We start from the raw sequence: 20,314 nt of genomic DNA on the forward strand, positions 1-20,314 counted from the left end.
GTAGGTTTCATCATAGGTATCGTATTTAATTTGCCGATAACCCTGAGCCACTAAACGAGCTTTAAAATGAACAATGTTTCCAAATTCGTCACGTTTAATGTTGAAAATCCACCTGCAACCTAGTGGAGTCTTGTCTTTAGGAAGTGGAACAAGATGCCATACCTTATGCTTTCGCATGTTGGCCATTTCCTCTTCCATTGCCTCTATCCATTTAAGCTTTTCTGCAGATTTCATTGCCTGGTTATAAGTGTTTGGAATTGAAACATCTAGTCAGCTATCTCGGGTATACAGCATTGAAGGAGTACCAGTTGGGTCGATTTCACCACTATAAGTATTGCTTCCCTTGAAATCAAACAAGGTAGGATCATACTGAATATTATGTTCAGTGCAATACCTTTCTACATCATTTGGTGATCGTAGTCTTTGATTAGACCCCCTCTCAAAATAATACACATCCGTACGAGTGCCGTCTGGCCTTGGAACAGGTTTACGAAGCCAAGTTACTTGTCTCAATGTAGATTGACTGTCAGTGCCAATTGTAGAAGAAGGTACATTGGTATCGGTTCTTTCCTCTATTTCAGGAAAATAGCCAACTGGAGTGTCAGTAGATTGGAACTCTACCCTTTCTTCAGATTCCAAATCAGGAAGGGTGCCCAGTGCAGCTCCACTGCCACTTTTCTGCATTCCAATCGACTCTTTAAAAGTAGCATTTAGGGTTGCTCATTTTCCAACCAAATCTTGTACCCTTTTGTTCGTACACTGTACCCAATCAATCGGCCCTTTGTTGCCTTTGGATCAAGTTTAGAATTTCTTTTAGCCTTTGGAATTCCCACATAGGCAATCGTTCCAAATGCCTTAAGATGACGTACTGATGCTTTCCGCTTAGTGTATAATTCGAATGGGGTTCTATCTTGGCCCTTATGACAGATTCTATTAAATGAATATGCAAAATACATTACTGCATCTGACCAAAATTCGGAACTCATTCCACTATCGTGTAAGATTGCACATACATTATTGAGAGCTGTCTGATTAAATCTCTCACAAACTCCATTCTGTTCTGGAGTGTAGACATCTGTAAATTCGTGCTTTACACCATTTTTATTACAATATGACCTGAATTGATCATTATCATATTCTCGCCCATTGTCAGTCCTAAAGTATTTCAATCTAAGGTTCAAAGATCTTTCCGTACGTGCTATATGCCTTTCAAATACTTCAAACACCTGACTTTTCTCCATAATGGGGTACACTACCACGTAACGAGAATATTCGTCAATAAAGGAAACAAAATAACGTTCACCATTCCTACCTGGAATGTTAATAGGTCCCCATACATCAGAGAAAACCCTTTCAAGCGGTCTCTTTACTTGAATACCTTCTAAAGGTCTATAAGAGATTCGTCTTTGCTTATTGATTTGGCAATGTTCACAAAACAAATTAGGTGAGTGCTTTAACACAGGAAGACCTCAAACTGAATGTCTCTTACTAGTCCTGACAATAGTATCATAATTTATATGACCAAACCGACCATGCCATAATTCACTATTATTATGCTGAACTGTGGATGCCTCAAATTTTACAGATTTGACCCCCTTTTTGATTATTTTCGGGAACACATGATAGTTACTTCCTATCAACTTAGCCTTGTACAAAGTTGAATTCTCATCATCAGTAACTTTAATTTGCCCAATTTTACAATAAAATCTTGCTCCATTGATATCCACCCTAGGTCCAGATATTAAATTTCGTCTCAGTTCAGGTGAATATAACACATCTTTAAGCAAAATAACCGTATCCCCAAATTTCATTTTAACAGTACAGTGAATTGGAAAAGTTACCCCATCAATAGCTACTAGCATATTCTCATTTTTCACAGGAGAAAAAGTATCAAACAATTCTCGATTTTTACAAAAATGATGAGATGCAGCCGTATCAAAAATCCAACTATCATCATTTTCTTCCAAATTGTTAACATTGGCTTGAGCTATAAAATGGGACTGTGCATGGGAATTATTTTTACTCTTACTCAACTTGGGTTTATTCTTACGCTTAGAAGATGTTTTATTACTACTAGATACAGCTGAGGAAACAGAAGAAGCAGGTGAGGGTGATCTGGAAAAATTACCTCTCATTCTACAGTATTTTTGAATATGACCTGGACGGCCACATTTATAACACTTGAGCCCTTTAATCTGCTTAAATTTGGGTTCACAGTGAGTACTTTGAACTTCTATAGTCTTATTGGAGTTTTCCCTATCTATCTCTCTTAAATTAAGACGCGTTTCCTCTGCTAGAATTTCAAGTTCAACATTTTTAAAAATGAACTTTTCATCTGGCCACCTCAAAATATTCTGAACTACTTGATCAAATTTATCTGGAAGGAACCTAAGAAACTGGAAACATATATATACGTCTCTTACAGCCTGATTAATATCAGCTAACTGTTCAGTTACGCATTTTAATCTAGAAGAAAAGAAACTAATACTTTCATTTGGCTTAATTTTACAATTTTAAGAACTCTGAAAACAGGGAAATATGTCTTGACCGATAATCTGGCTGGAAATATTTGGCAAGAGTATTCCATGCCACTACCGGGTCATCAATTTCACATATCAAATTTCTATATTCAGGGCTTACATTCATATAAATTAACGATAATGCTAATCGACTTCTATTTTGATAGTCGGCAATAATTTCTTTTGTAATACCCTTAACATCATTTAAATCAGGACATTTTTCAATACCTTTGACCAAAAGCCATGCATTTTTTTCATTCAAGACAAACTTCATATCTTTGGACCATGTAAAGTAATTACATGCCTCAAGTTTAGCAATATTGTGCATGACACTAACAGTAGCCATATTTGAATTTTAACAAAAACCGCCCCCCCCAATCTCTTAAGTCCTAAATTAACTTTAAACTTCAAAAGTCTGCACTAAAAATAACTCAGGAGCTGGTGGCCCATAACCCAAATGATGCTAAAGCAAGGTTTAAAGTTTAAAGAAATTAAACATTTAGCAGTAGTAGCAATAAAAGCTCCCTGAGATATGTTGTGCAGACATTGAAGACAATAAAAGATTTTGAACTTAACAATTTATTAACAATATAATAAAGAATAAAAAATACAGAAAATAAATGTCAACAATATTAGAGTCTTAGAAAAAATATAATATAACCATCATTCATCAAATATTTTTACCTGGTCTCCAAAACACTGGCATTCTATACAAACAAAAATGTCCTAAACAGTAATTATGCGGCCTAAAGCTGGCTACCCATTCAATAAGTCCATAATCAATGGTCAAGAAAAACACCTGAAAATTTAAATGAAGTTCTTGAAAGCACTTAAAACAGGCCTAACCCCATTTGCACAAGGAGTCGCTGCTCACGTATTTTTAATTGGCGCCTTTATTGAAGAACATGGATGCCGCCCACGGCAGTCACTCACATGGTAGCTTCTGGAACCGAAGAACTTTAATCTGGAACCATCATCTCGCAAACCGGAATCAAGGCATTTTATTCACCGGACTGCATGCATTCTTTTGAAGGTGCTGGAAACCGCTCACTCAAGTGCCGGGAAAGCAGGAACTAGAAGCGTTGAGTCAGAGCGACGCGAGATACTTATAGCAGAAGTAGGAATGACGTCATCCCACGGCAACCAATCAGCTATCGGCACAAATCGGCTTTTCAGATGACATAAATCATGTTTCGTTTTTGCATCTCAATTAGGTTGAAACAGTCCGTTCTCAATGCAAACAGTGGCAGCAAGAAAAAGAAGTAGAAGTAACTACTATATTACATTAAAATAAGGACTAAACTAAATAAACATTTCAAGGAGGAGAGATGATGCAGTAAAAGGTTTAAAAATAAGCTATATTTTCCAACAAATTTTGATACCCTTTAGATCATAATTGCTCTTTATTTCATAAATTATGGTTCCAAATATTATATAATATTTTAAATTTTATAATTTCTGCATGCCATCTTACCAGATTTAAACTGATGATCTATAATCGGGAAAAACCGATAATCCGGAATCGCCTAAGTCCCGACGAGTCCGGATTAAAGACTTTTGACTGTATTGATTTTCAGTAAGGTCAGCATGGCAAATTGAATGACTTTGTTTTCTAATACAGTAAGACCCCGCTTAACGCTGTTTCGGTTTAGCGCTCTTTTATTTCAACCCGGGGATTCTCCGAAATTGTGCGCAGCGCTAGGTTTCCAAATAACATATCCGAAACAGTGTAGTTGTGTTTCTTGCTTGGTGGACGCATTTTTATCATTTGAAACATTTGTTGACATTATTGTAAGTTTAAATTTGTATAATACTATAACGATTAATACAGTGACAAATATTATGATCTTTAGTTTTTATCATGGGTGATAATAAAAAACAAGAAAAGAAAGCAACCAGAAAAAGCATTTCACTGGAAACTCAAATGCAAGTGATTAAAAGATTAGATTCTGGTGAACGTCAATCTCAAATTAGTGCTGCATTGATTTTGGCAACTTCAACAATAAGGATGATTCTTAAGAATAAAGAAAAAATACTGTCATCGGTAACTGCAACTAGAATTACCCGTTCTAGAAATAACATTATAGAGGAAATGGAAAAACGACTGTCTATATGGATTGACAATGAAATTGAATGCAATATGCCATTAAGCCAGTCTATCATAATGCCTTCTTAACAAAAAGGCAGAAAATTGGAAACCCAGAATAGACTGAATGATCTGACTGAGAATTTTATTTGTTTTTAAAAGTATATGCATTTATATTGTTTTTATTTTTGTAAGAAATAAATGTTTGATTTTATTTTTATTAAAAAAAAACATTATTAAATTTAATGCCTAACCATTTTTCATCCATCTTCCCCTAACCCCATTATTTACATGTTAAGATAGCCTCGCTTAGCGCTGTTTTGCATTACGCTCTACTTCGATGGAACGTATCCCCCGCGTTAAGCGGGGTCTTACTGTATAAATATGCATATGAGCTTTTTTTTTAAAAATATTCCACATCGATATATTGATCAAAAAAGCTAATTTATTTGATAAAAATTACTTGTGGGTTGCCAGTTGGCAATTTTGGTGAGTATACAGAAAAGATCGTCGTCAGGTATTTATCATTAATCAGTAAACATTATCAATATTATTAAAAAGAAAACACACTTCAGCATTTTAAAATAAAAAAAATTAATTATTAAATAAGAACTATATATTAAAAAATAAACACATACCTTGAGAAATTCTTCTGTATTGTTTTTTGTGATGTTGTATCCAGTGATATGTTTTTACTAAAAAAAAGTAGGAGAATTGCAAAAACTGAACATTACACAACCTTGGTATTGTAAATCAAGCGTGATCATAAACACCCAAGAATAGCTGAAACTTCAACATACACTCCAACATAATGAAAATAAAAGAGGGATTATGTTTTTACCATTTAAAAATAAACCGTTTTATCGTAACAGAAAACAATCAAAAACAGGAAACATTGCCAAAAGAGAAATGCCACAATCTCATTAATATGTGTTATAAAAACAAAAAGATTGTTTGAACAATATCATTGTCTAATAATTAAAATAAGGTTGCAGAATAAAATCATTATCTAATTTTCATGTTTGTAAAAATGATGTTATTTACTTTCATAGATGCAAATGCTGCTCAAGATTGTGACTTCAACAGTCAAGCACAATCAATAAATGTAAAAGGTAGTTTTGTTCAGCCTCAGCCTGCAACTGGATGCTTTGTAAATAACATTCAAAATGATGAAAAGTTAGTTTTTTTTTAATTGAATAGATATATGTTTTTATGCATATGTTTAAAAAGTTTCTTGTATTTCATGTATATTCATGCATATGCTAAATAGTTTCAATTTTTACTTTTATAATGGCAAAGAGACAAGAATCTCCTTTCTTTATCTCATAGATTCTTGCTTATTCTTGAAGATATTCAGAAATGGCAACTCAAACCATGGTACAGTAAAACCCCGCTTAACACAGGGGTTATGTACTATCCAAAGTAGAGCATTATACAAAATAGCATTAAACAAGATCATCTCATCATGTAAATAATGGGGTTAAAATAAAAAAATAATGGAAAGTGGTATAAAATAAAGTGGTATAAATAAAGTGGTATAAAGTGTAAGTGAATATAGTGGTGGAAAGTGGGTATAAAATAAAAAAAAGTTCAAGTATTTTGTTATTTACGTTCATTAAATATGTTTTTTTATAACAATACAAAATAAAAACTTACTTCTTACAAATATCGAAACATAACAAATAAATACAATTTTAAATCACCATTTATATTTTAGATCATTCAGATTTTTCTGCATTTCTAATTCTCTGTTTTTTTTTTTTTTTTTTTTTTTTTTTATTAATCAAGAAAGTATCTAATGTCATTTGCATTTCTCTTTTGCGCTTCGTAAGAAGTTGTTAGTAATGAGACAAAGCATCGATCTTGCCTTTGAACTCCTATCAAAATCTGCATCATTTTCAATAAATAAGTCCATAATTTCCACTGTGCAAGCTAAACTGGTTTTTAGAAATGTTGTTGAAAGTTCTTTTTGCTTTTCTTCAGCAATGCTATTTTTAATAGTTTTGTGTTCTTTTTGATCTGCTAATTCATTGAGCTTATCATTAGAAAGATTTTATGCTGTTTCTTGCAAAATTTGTTGGAGATCTTCCACCTTTACTTCAACGTAACTTGTTTGTTTTGCTAATAATTCCGCTGTTTCATTCATATCAACAACAGAATCTCTACTGTCATCGTTCTCGTTTAATTTTTCCACACTCCTTTCAAGCATTTTTCCATTACCTCATTGCAAGAAAAATTTATGTTTTCTATAGCATCCACTATATTATAGTTCCTCCAAAAATCTCTTATTGATTGTTTATAATCTCCGTCTGTTTTTTTCAAACATTTGTCTAAATGCTCGCCATGAGTAATAAGCTTTAAAATTTCATATAACTCTTTGATCCATTGGTTGGATTAATGCAGTTGTGTTAGGTGGCAAGAAAGCCACTTCAACTGGAATGCATGTTATTAAGTCAGATAAATTAATTTGTTGGGTGTCTTGGGGCATTATCCATTAAAAGAGAGCTTTTGGTTTTATAATTTTTTTTTTTTTTTATTTTGAAATAGCATTTAAGAGACTGGCACAAATGTTTATTGAAGCAATTCTGCAAAATTTTCATAGTCATCCATAATTTTTCATTAGACTCCCAAATTACAAGTAAAGTTGATTTTGATGTTTACTCTTGGGTTTTTTGGAATAATAAATAGAAAGTGGCTTTAATTTGAAGTATTCATTAGCATTAGCACCCAGGAGAAGTGTTAAGTGATCTTTTACAGATTTAAATCCTGGTGCTTTTTTTTCTTCATGGGATGGATAGAAATGCATGTTTTGGCTTTCTTTTCATTGATAATAAAAACTAATTCCAGAGGATAGTTTCCTTGTTTAATTATTGTTCTTGATGTTCCTGGTAATTGAGCTGCTGCTTCTCCTGTAAATTGTATGTTATGAAGATTATTTCAAGGTTTAAATGATTATTTCAAAGTTTAAATCTATTAAACCATTCTCAGCTTGCAATGAAAGTTTCAGTTGTGTCACCTGTTTCAATCTGAATGTGATTAAAAAGTTTTCTCGTTTCTTCCATTATAATAGCTTGGCTTAATGGCATATTGCATTCAATTTTGTTGTCAATCCATATAGAAAGTCGTTTTCCCATCTCCTCTATCGTATTATTTCTAGAACAGGTTATTCTAGTTGCTGAGGGCCCACCAGCGGCCGAGCGGTAAAGTCGCTGAACACTGGTAGTTCGGTCCGAGGTTCGAATCCCGCGAACGGGCTGGCTGCATGGGCGTTTTCGTGGTTTTCCCCATGTGTAACGTGTATACGAGCCAGTTTCCCTTAGAAAGTCCTCCATGAAAGGCATCCCTCCCCTTAGGCAGATAGCCCTCGTGTGCTTTGCCATAATTAAATACACACACCAAGTTGATGAGGTTTTTGTAGTTGTAGTTTCTGATGACACTATTTTTTTCTTTGTTTTTGAAAGGTTAGGTTAGGTTATTTAATTACAGCGAAGCCTCGAGGGCTATCTGCCTAAAGGGAGGGATGCCTTTGTGGAGAACTTTCTAAGGGAAATTGGCTCGTATACATGTTACACATGGGGAAAACCACAAAAACACCCATGCAGCCAGCCTGTTCGCGGGATTCAAACCTTGGACCAAACTACCAGTGTTCAGCGACTTTACTGCTCGGCCGCTGGTGGGCCTTCTTTGTTTTTGAAAATTATCCTTTTTATTGAAGTTGACTAGTTCAATGCAACACCAATTTGCTATTGACATTCACCACTAGCTAATTTCCTAAGCACTTGCATTCATTTTTTTTTATCTAGGGAAATGCTTTTTCTTGTTGCTTTATTTTTATGTTTCTTAGGCCCATATCACACGGCGTTTGTTTCACACAAACAACTGTTTTGAAAAATTTTCTGCCTGGTTTACTATTGAGAGAAAGATGTGTGACTTTTTCCTTCCTTTCCAAAAAAATTGCGAGTTGTTCGTTTTCAACCAATCAGCTATCAGCATGTTTCTAATGGGAAACCAGTTTCCTTTGTGTTAACCCCAACGTGATCTATGGTGACTGGCTGTTGTGACAAAGCAGAAAAATTGTTCCAAACAGTTGTTCTTCCAAAGCAAACCAACGTGTGATAGCAGCTTTATTATCACCCATATATAAACTAAAAATTATAACTTTTATCACATTATCAATCATTATATTAAATAAATTTATATTTACAATAACAGCAACAAATGTTTGATATAATTAGACTACATTTGTGTAACACTGCAGAGAAGAAGTAATGCAGATAAGTTACTTTCGATTTCAGGGAAGCCCAATACTGCACTCAGTTTTCTGGGAATCCCATTATTCGAATAAAAAGGCGTTAAACCGAAACACCACTAAATGGACCAGCTTTAAGCTGGATCTTACCATATTACCTACACCATAAGGACCAATTTTATCGAAATTATATATATTTATGTCCTTTATTTTTTTACATTCATAATTTCTAGAATTGCTATGAACAAGAAATCTGATACTTTAAATGTCTATTATCTGTAGGATTATGAGAAGCCTTGCATATTTTAAATATCATCCATTCCTGCATATGAATACTAGTTGGAATAAAGGCTTTTACAAAAATTTGAAATTAATGCTGGTTATCCAATAGCTGCTACAAGGAAATATTTTAAATTGAGATTTTCTTCTGTTATTAAGCACCTAATCAAGCCAAGCAACCAGCAGTGCCTTGAGGATTTTGTAAATAACTCTGAAGTTTTTGAGCAATAGAATAATTCACATATAACCATCTAGCTAATTGCTCGATTTTGGTTAGTCCTTGCCAGTTAAGCATCATCTGAATTCATTCATTAAAACGTATTTGCAAATATGTCAGAAAACTCTTTCTTCTTGAAAGTAATTTTTCATGATGCAGACATGAGACAAAAATCAACTATGAAAATGTTGCTTTTAAATATAAAGTTGATTTCCATATATGGATGACAGCACTGTTCTTTTACACATCATCAAATCAAGCTTTGAAATATAATGATCTGCCATTATATTTCAGAACTTGATATTATTATAGCAATATAAAAATTTTGTGAAATGCTGATTTTCTTTCATTATTTTTCTTAAATATGTTAAATTAGTGTTTGATATGAATGTATTTTATTGCCATTTTCCAAACTTATGTTTAAACTTTTATTTTTCAGGTACAACATTCTTCATGTAATTGAATTGAATACCAGCATTTCAAATGCTGATATCTTAATTCATTTGCAACCATATGCGGTTTCAAATTCAGCTCAGAAAGTTGTAGTTGAGCAGAATTTGATTCTTGTTTTAAAGTGCCATGTACCAGTTCAGTGGATAATAGAGTCATCAGGGATTCAAGGTTCTTTGAACATAGTGGTAAATATATTTTAATTGTCAGTAAGTGTCATTTTGCAGATTATCAAATTTAGGTAGTTTAAATTGTTTTTTAATTTAAAATTGTTTCTTAATTATGTAATTGTTTGGTGTTTAACTTTGTGCAATAGTTCCTTTTGATAACCACAGACAATATATTCTAAAACAAACTGTTTGCTAGCATTCTGATTGAATAAAATTACTGATATTTAGTTTTATTCTACATTTAATTTCAAGCTTAAAATTTTAAAGTGGGTTTTACCATTTTTCCTGCATATGTAATGTTGCATGAGCTATTTTTACTTAATACATTACAAAGTCTGAAATCCGGGCTCGTTGAGACTTCGGCGATTCCGGATTTGAGATTTTTCCGGATATTAGATCATCAGTTTAAATCTAGTAAGATGCCATGTAGAAATTATAAAATTGAAAATATGAAATCGTGATTTATGAAATAATGAAGTATTTATGATCTAAAGGGTATCAAAATTTACAAAAAAGAAAAAAAGCGTAATATTTATTTGTTTACCTTATTAAACATTTCTTTCAACATAAATGGTTTAAGTTGCTTTGATTTTTGTGCTAATACTTTCTCTTTCTATAGACAGACATAATCTCTTGTTTAGTTGCATTTTCTGGATCTAGAATCATACTACGGATTTCGCCTTTCATTAATTGATTGATGATTGAGAAGCATTGTCATCATAATGAAAAACTTCTTTTATATCATCTTCATTTATTACCCCTTCTACATATTTCTTTACAAAATCCGTTAATTGGAAAATTTCACCTTTGTTTTGCGATATTCAAAAACCTTTAAAATTAGCGACTATCATCATAAAATTTAGCTACCTTTCACTATACATATTTGGCTATGCATCATGAGCTTGGCGACTAACGACAAGTTGTTCTGTTAAATTTCATATTGCTTCTATCACGCACTGAGACAATTAAGCCTGAATTGTATTAGTTTAGTTATATATTATACCTATTTCTTACACTTTCTTATCAAAATCATTCTTATAATTCATCAGATCAGAATTATTCTTACCAGAATATTGCACATTCTTATCAGCGTATCAGAATTTTGAATAAATAAATTTCTACATATACTTAAGCTTTATTCAGGGCCGGCACTAGATATCTGACCACCTGATGCAGTCTCTGTGGGTCCTAAATTCTGCGACTCGGCGCATCCATACAAGCCCTGGTGCTGGTTCTCGGTTTATGTGAATAACAAATCAGTTATTCTTAATTCAAAATAGCCCTAAATGTAATCTTTGTGTCTATAAGTATCATCAACAAAATCTCTTGTTAGCATATGGAAAGAAATTTTTGGTAAATGTTTCTTTGTCAACATTTTTAGTGCATTTAACTTAAATCTGTAATCATCAGCAAGCATAATGTCAACATAAAAGGTTACCTTACTCCTTTATTACTCAATTACTAACATTAAAAAATTATTTAGGCATCACTACATGAGTCATTACTCAAACTGTCATGTTTTGATAAGCATGCGGTGATGAAAGGAAAGTATAATAAAGAATGATTCGCCAGGTTTGGCATCAGATCAACAATGTATCTATGTGGAGTGTTTCGGTTTGAGATGTGTGCCAAGCATATATGCAGCAACGGAGCCAAATTACTGATGGTACAAATTTATGCTAAAATGATTGTTTCTTCAATAACAAGGTATTTATTTAGTGTCGAAATGAAATTAAGAATCAGGACTCTTCAGATGTTTTATTTTCGCGGAAGGGGGGAAATCAAACATGCATGCGTAAAGCCTCCGAGAAAAGCTTTTGAGGTAAGGATTTTAGATCAGATTTCTGGATAATGGACATCCGGATTTCGGACTTTGTACTGTACATCGTTTCACACATGGAGCAGAAGACCTGCATTACTTTGCAATAGTGAATTGACTAAATTGAACTTTCAACATACCTCCTCTCTAAAAAATTATCATGGAAGTATAACGATCATTATGTACATCAGGGTTTCTTAAACTGTGGGTCATGACCTCCTTGTGGATCGCCAAAAATTCTAGCAGTTTTGATATTTCTTTAACTTACTATAATAATTTACAATTACCAAATATTTTTACACAATGTATCTGAAAATAGATAAAGATAAGACAATTCAGAAAAGAAAAAAACGAAAACGTTTCGACGCATTCTTTTTATAATATAAACGTTCATTTCCCTTGCTTTACACGTGATGCTGTCATTTTGTCTGTTACTTATTTAAAATTTTCACATTGTTCTATGTCTTAAAATTAGAAATTAAAGTTTATGACCTAAAACTGCAATAGTATATTACAGTACAAGTGAAAAAACTGACAGTTTCACTAACACATATGTCAGATTTGCGCGATACTTAAGTGGTCCCACAAAATTTTTGTAATTAAAAAGTATTTTGTATTAAAAAGCAGGTTCTAAGGGTCACAATAGAAAAATGTTTAAGAAACCCTGATGTACATAATACAGTCAAATAAATCATCATAAATAAAAGCAATTTAAAATATTGAAATAAAAGTAAAATAGACTTGAGAATTAATAAACCCTATTTTGGTTACTTTTGCAGTATTGTTTTTTAAGTACATGGGAATAAAATCCAATATCCCTCTGATCATATTCTTGCAAATCAAAATTGTTCCCGAGCATTACTTCTTTTATTATGAATTTTTGAACTTTATGTGAATTTATTATGCTTCCTGTAATTTCTTAGTATCGTAATCTAATGCAGAAATGAGTATAAAATTAAAACTATTTCTTGGAGGTGAGGGATTTTACCGTTTTTCTATCACAGCTTTTTGTATCTGCTTGAGTTGTATTTAAACAGCACTTATCAGTTAGATTTGTATATTTTATTAATTTTCTCTTTATTTACGTAACCTTAGGTTCATTAGAATGATATTTAGAATGCTAAAGAAAATGAAGAAGCAGAATATTTTAAATAACTGGGTAATAATTGTCAAGTGGTATCTAATTTCATGATGAATTAAAAGTTTCATGCCACTTAAAAGGTTAACAATTGATGAAAAGCAAAAATATAAAATTAAAGATATGCAATGTGGATGTGAATTAAAAAATACAAAAATATTTTTTTAGACAGTATTAAAATATCTGCATGTAATATTACACCGGTAAAATCTCATCAAAATTATAAAATATAAAATAGCATTTAAATTTCAAGAGAATGGAGTTATTATCAGCAAAGAAACTTGCTTGTCTTTTATGATGGGAACAAAAAATTTTGAAACGTTGAAAGCTAAACCCTAAACTAAAGCATGAACATTTTCAGAAAGCATTTAAGGGGGGGGGACAATAATGATAAATACAGCACAAAGTCCGTAATCCGGACGTCCACTATGCGGAATGATCTATAATCGGGACCTCAAAAGCCACAAACTTTTTTTTTTATGCTTTACGCATGCACGTAATGAATGCGCATGCATACATTATGTGCATTACGCAAGTGCGTAATGTATGCTCTACGCATGCGCGCATTGAAAGAAATGTTTAATAAAGTAAACAAATAAATATTAAGCTTTTTTTTTTGTAAAATTTGATACCCTTTAGATCATAATTGCTCTTTTTTTTATAAATTACGGTTTCATATTTTTAATTGTATAATTTCTGCGTGCCATCTTACCAGATTTAAATTGATGATCTATAATCCGGAATCGTCGAAGTCGTGACGAGTCTGGATTACGGGCTTTGTACTGTAAAATAGAAATTGTATACCACAAAGCAGTATTTATTATATAAACAAAAGTAACAAGGAGTATATAAATTTAAATAAGTTCATATCTTTCGGTTAACAAATTTAGATATTTTCACTAATAATATTGTAAGAAAATTCACCCGAAATATCTTTGTTAATATAAATGTAGGTTTCAATTTCTCATTAGCATTTTCCCATTAAAAAAATTTTTAGGCTTTTAATATTCTGAGTTTTAAAAAAGGTTTTCTGTTGCATTGGACAAGAAAATGAAAAATAAATTTTCAGTTGAGATACTTCAGTGTTCATTTTACATGGCTCACCAATAAAATGATATTATATGAAAATATAATAGCTATCATTAGTATAATCTCATTACAATTCATAAGCAATTAATATTTTTATAATTAGTTCCAAATAAACTTTTCAACAAATTTATCAGTTTTACATATCTAAATGAATATTAAATTGTTTATATATAGTTTTAATTTATTTGGTTTTATTGCATTAATAATTACATATAATAATCTGTGTAGCTGTGTAGCAAATTCTTAGTAACTCATAGCATTTTTTTTTTTTTTTTTTTTTTTTTTAATGATTATGCTGTACTTTTTCTGAATTGTGCTTTTCCTCATTTTTAATAATTTGCCTTTTCCCTGAAAAGTTAACAATTTTAATTTTATTCTCTTTTTTGCCCTTCTGTATATGTTATTAGTCCACCAGTTTGTATTTCGTTCATTCATTATGTTAGCTGTTCTTGCTAAATTTTTACTTTTCATATTAAATATTCTTACAATAATCCATTGTATTTCCTTTTTTTTTTTTTTTTTTTTAAATACACATAATTTATGAAGGTATGTGAAGTGTTTTGTATTCATTTTGCTAATATTATCATTAAGAAATTAATTTGACATTATTCAGTACAAAGAATACTATAGAATATTTTTATTGTTAATTATCAAATTGTAGAATGCATCCGAGTTCCTTTTCCCATTCAGTCTGTTTTTCTAAACAAAAGTGTGATAATGATATTAAAATTTTTGTTTATATTATTGATATAATAAGTTTCTAAAGCAAGCCTAAACTAAATTTTATAAATGTTGTTTTATAAATTGTAACTGAACCATTCCTCTGAAATATAATTCTATTTTGGTTGATAATTTGCATTTTTCCCTGAGAATAAATATTTTGCGATAACATGCTCACAAAAGAATACAATATTGTGTAGCATGCATGATATAAAGTTTAAACTGATAGTTATGAGTTAAAAGCTGATATAAAGATGTTCTTTTTAATCACATTTTCTTTATATGTGCTTGTTATTTCCTTTTGAAGGCTGAGCATCCAGTTCGTATTCGAACAAATCCTTTTTACATAACAGCTATGGTTCAAGAAAAAGTTCTTCCAGCTGAGACTTCAGCACTTTTGAGCACAGTACAAAATTCATATGGGTTTATTGACTCATATATGAAAACTAATAAAGCCAACAGGATAAATATTATTGTGAAAGGAAAAACTAGTAAGTATTATTTAAGGTTGCTAAATTATTTCTTTTACTGCAAGTGTAATATGTGAAATTGTAACTGTAATGAGAATACTGAGTGTGTGGCAGCCACAGGGTAGTTGATGATTTAAGGCTTGCTATCTCTGGGCCCTGAGTGTTTTAGTGAAGATTTGATTGTGGCAATATCTGGGTTGAATCAGAATTACGATGTGAAAGTCTTGCATGAGCTTTTAAAGACAACTTGAGCCGAAGTCAGGAGAGTGAAATACTTTACCTTGCCACAAACGAGCTCTTTGATAGAGAATTCAAGTAATTCAGCTCTTTAAAATTTGCAAACATTGGCTGGCTCCATTGTTGCCATACACCCTTCCCCAGCATTGTTATGCCAATAAGAGGTACGACTTGCCAATTCTTTTTTAAAGCTCATTGGAGTGATGTGGTGTGTTGTTGCATTGGTGGGTAGTGTTTAGATCTGCTCATTCAACATGGATAATAGGGCCTTTTGAACACTTGTAGAATAAGATGCCATGGGTAAGAGTAAGATGCCCGAGTGATGTAGTTTCTCATTTTTTCTCATGTGAGTGGGTGGAGGAGGGGCATGATTCTGTTACATCCAAAAGAGCACCACTGTGTCAGCCATGGAGTAGTTGGTGATTTATGGTTCTTTTTCTTTGGGATTGCAGTGTTTTAGCAGAGGCTTGCTCTTGTTGACATCTATGGGTCAAATCAAAAGTACAATATGAAAGTATTGCATGGGCCTTTGAGGACAGAGCTTGAGTTCCAATTCATGAGAGTGAAATACTTTACCTTGTCACAAAAGAGCTCTTCAAGTAATTAAACTCTTTAAAATTTGAAAACATTTGCCTGCTCTGTGGATGCCATTAGAGTTACAATTGTTAACAATTACACTAAACAGCAATTAAAAACAAGCTCCCTCCCTGAAGGAGTTATTTTTATATATTGTTTTAAAGCTCATTTTGCATAAATATAATGTAAAATCATAAGTATATATTAAATAAATTTTTAAAAAATGAATTATGATGGACTTTCAGTAAACCATATCATGGCAACCGTCTCCCTTAAACAATCTGTGCATCAACAATCTAGGGATGAAATCACTTAATGCTGGTAATTTGGCCAAGGTTCAAAGTTCAGTAAATAAGCTAGCTGTATCTGAGTTTTTAAGGATTTTTCTTTGTTTACTGTGAATGTAAGTCAGTTTCCTTTAAAACATCTATGATGACATTTTTCTCCTTAAGCACATTGTCCTTGCATGCATTGTCATAATCCAAATAATTCAATCTTTTAGACAACCATTTCACAAAATGGTATTTATAAGAACATAAGTAAATATTAGTCTTTCGAAAATGAGCACTTTGTTCATAAAGGACCAGTATCAAGTTAAGCTGTGAATGGCCATCTTAAAGTAAGTTCATATAAAGTAGATTACTTATTATTTCGCTTTCAATAAGTAGAATTACAATATACTAGAAACAAATTTTTGTTTCAACCAATACATTAATTCTTTTATTTTAATATTGTTTGTAGAAATGTTTGTATACTGTCTTAGTTTTTTGTGCTGTTTTCCTTAACAGATTGTGCTTTGTTCATTTTTACTTTGCTCTGTCTACTACTTTCAGTATAAAATGTTTGTCACTGCTCTAATTTTTGCTTCTGTAGAAGAGGAAAATGTGACTGATCACCCTTGAAATTGATAGAGTTTTATTCAAAATCTGCGCTAAATTATGACTTTCTTTTTGTCTTGTTTAAAAGTTTACATTGAGAGTTTTCTCTGATTTATCTTTGGATTCAGCTTCTATCTTTGAATCAGGGAAAAACAAGCTAGCTGATTCTCATATTACAATTCCATTTGACTTGCTCCCACTCTTTCATTCATAAGTTGTCAGCTGTATAAAAGAAATCTGACGGGCGCATATGATCTGCAAGTCATGGGCCCCTGGTTTGTGTATATTGCTTTTCAATGTTTCAATGATTAGGGTATCAGTGATTAGGGCATTTTGTCTGTCAATTGTCTAAAATGTTTCATCATTTTAGTGACTTAACTCTTTCACGTCGGCCACCTCTGTTACCGAACCGTTCTCTTGGGAAGGCACGTTAACGGGATACGTAGTCTTGTGGGGATGGGCAATTCACGCTGCTAAGCCTAACTTTGGAAAAAAAAATTCGTATAAATTAAATTTGTCATCCAATTGTTCCATTTTTTTGGTACATTTTGAGAAGAACATTCAGGTAGTTGTCAGAATTAATTTTAAACCTTTATTGTTATATATTTCCTTCAAAATTTTATAAAATACTCATTCTAGAATAATATAATTTTTCCTTTATCCCACAATTAAATATATATGGAAAAATATCCAAAGCATTGCAGATTTTATTTAACACAACACATAATTAAAATTAAAAAATATTAAAACTGTCTTTCATAAAAATTCAATGTACATTCAACGAAAAGGAAGCAATATTTCAAAAAAGAGACATTGTATGATATTCTTTGAAACATGGGTGTATGCAAAGACCAACGTTGCAAATGTCACAGGAATAGAATATCAGCAAATTTGACTCATTTAGCATTTGTGTATCTTCTACCGTCAGATAGCGCATTTTGCCATTAAAAAAATAGAACACCAGCAATAGAACATTAAAAAAAAAAAAAAAAAAAACTTTCGCTAAGCCATACAAAATATTAGTCTCAATGCCCGAAAAATCTAAGAGTAATAAAAAAGTCTCTAATGATAGAACATCGACTCCACTATACTGGGATAAAAAATAAAATAAATTAATTAAATTAAAAAGTATTCCAGAGCATGGAAAACACATGTTCATTTGTTTATATGAAATGACACAGTAAGAGCCATCACATTGCTCAACAGTAATGAATTAGCATTTGTGTATATTCTTCTATCACTAACGAATTAAATGCAAAAATAAAAATAAAATGTACCTCACATCATCAAGAACACCTGCATTTGTTTATATCAAATGACTCAGTTAAAGAGACTTTACATTGCTCAACACCCACCCAGGAATCTCCCTCTCATTCTGAAACAAAATACCAAAAATAAAAAGCATTGCATAGAAATGAAGGGATATTTCCCCATAACAGACATACAGCTACATCTAGCAGCAACAAAAAATAATAATTAAATGTTCTATTTAAAAAGTCAAATGTGGTACGCCCGTCCATAGGGTGAATTAAATGGCGATTCAAATATGACACACCCCCGGCCGTGAGGTAATGTTCGCTGCTGATGCACATATGACACGCCCGTACTAAGCGGGTTAATCATGTAGGGAGTATTTGATTTTAGGAAACCATCTGGGGAGGAATTACCATGTCTCTCTGCGTGTGCTTTCATGGCTTAAGATGTTATCATGAAAGATCTGTGTTTTGAATCCTGGGTAGGGTGCAGTTGATTTTTCGTGAATCATTTTCTGAAATGTTTAATGGCCTTTGTTGCCTTGAGTGCAAATTATTATAAAGTTATGTGATACTAACTTGGATAACTTAGTACAGTCAAAAGTCTTTAATCCAGACGTCCATAATCCAGAATGATCTATAATCCGGACCTCAAAGCTACAAACTTTCTGTGCATGCGCATAATAACTTTATGCATGCACATATGCATTTATGCATGTGCGTTGAATGTATAACAGACGTATAAGCTAAGCTAAAATTATCTAATTATTTATTTCAGTTAATGTTGAAGATTGTGTTGTTTCTTAATCTTCTAATTGAATCCGGCTTATTATTTTTTTCCAGACTGTTAGAGCAACTTTATAAAAGTAAGCTTGAACTTTCGGTTATGTCAAAAAGAGTTTCCGATTCTGGAGCTGCCAAAGGATCTACAATGCGAAAGCATGTTTCGATGTCCATCAAACAAAAAGTGGAATTGCTGCAAAAAATGGATAAAGGCATATCCTTTGTTTCTCTAACCATTCTGAAATCTGTTTATCAATTTCACACTGCTCTGCGAAAGGGGGGAGGCGTTGCGGCGCACAATGAACTGGAACTTGATCTGTCAGCACTATCCTCATCTTCAGGGCAGATGTTTTTATTTTATTTGGCGTATAATTCTTTTCTAAATGTAGTATTTCATCTCGATGTACTCCGTCTTTGATATGATTTAAATCAAATTCCTCGTCATTATAAATATCACGAATACACATCAAACAGTTTTCTGGTTGCAATTTTCTAATTTCGACTATGCATAATGTATGCTTTACACATGCGCGTGTTGAAAGAAATGTTTAATAAAGTAAACAAATATTAAGCTTTTTTTTTTTTTTTTTGTAAATTTTGATACCCTTTAGATCATAATTGCTCTTTATTTCATAAATTATGGTTTCATATTTTTAATTTTATAATTTCTGCATGCCATCTTACCAGATTAAAATTGATGATCCATAATCCAGAAAAACCAAAAATCCGGAATCGCCAAAGTCCCGACGAGTCCGTAATAAAGACGTTTGACTGTAATTCGAGCTCTGTAATATTTTTCTTGGCAAAAAATTGTTTCTTGATAGTTGCTGGGTGGGTTACAATTTAATGTAGCCAAAAACTGTAAATGAAATTTTCTGATGGTTGGAAACCTGTTCCATTAATATTTTTAATGTGTTTTTGAAGTTTCCTGAATTTATCTGCAATCTGTTCATTTTTAATTTTGTCTGGAATCCGTTCTTCCAAAGCAAACCCTTAATATCACATAAAACAACATCACATAAATGTGGTTTTAATCATAAATTTCTCATCTATCATTATTGGGGACAATGGTGTTTATATCTACTATCTCATACACATGGATTAGTACTAAATGTCGCATTCAAATCGCATTTTTATTTGTAAAATATTAGATGAAATATATTTTATATTTGATTTATCAAATTAATGCAAATTTTATGGAGTAGAAGTATTGGTGGAATTCTGGTGCAGATATTTTCCATGTTCATATTGTTTTTATTAAATTACTGAGCAATCTGTTTACCACTAAATTTCTGTTGTCATTCTTGTTCTGATTAACTGCATGTAATTTCCTCAACTTTTGATGAACTTCACTAATTTTTTTTTAACACATAAGAACACA

General features: G+C 32.0%; 1 protein-coding gene across 1 annotated transcript in view; it reads left to right on the top strand.

Annotated features, from left to right (window-relative positions):
* LOC118181816 (transforming growth factor beta receptor type 3-like) overlaps positions 1 to 20,314 on the top strand; it is a 116,307-nt gene that overhangs the window by 21,940 nt on the left and 74,053 nt on the right. The window contains exons 6-8 of the mRNA XM_035351020.2: positions 5,658 to 5,781; positions 9,790 to 9,988; positions 15,044 to 15,227. Coding sequence (XP_035206911.1) covers positions 5,658 to 5,781; positions 9,790 to 9,988; positions 15,044 to 15,227 — 507 coding nt within the window. The remainder of the gene's footprint in view (positions 1 to 5,657; positions 5,782 to 9,789; positions 9,989 to 15,043; positions 15,228 to 20,314) is intronic.

The sequence above is a fragment of the Stegodyphus dumicola genome, chromosome 12, assembly GCF_044657685.1.
Source record: "Stegodyphus dumicola isolate Sdum_Otavi_A_Nest chromosome 12, ASM4465768v1".
Lineage (NCBI taxonomy): Eukaryota > Metazoa > Arthropoda > Arachnida > Araneae > Eresidae > Stegodyphus > Stegodyphus dumicola.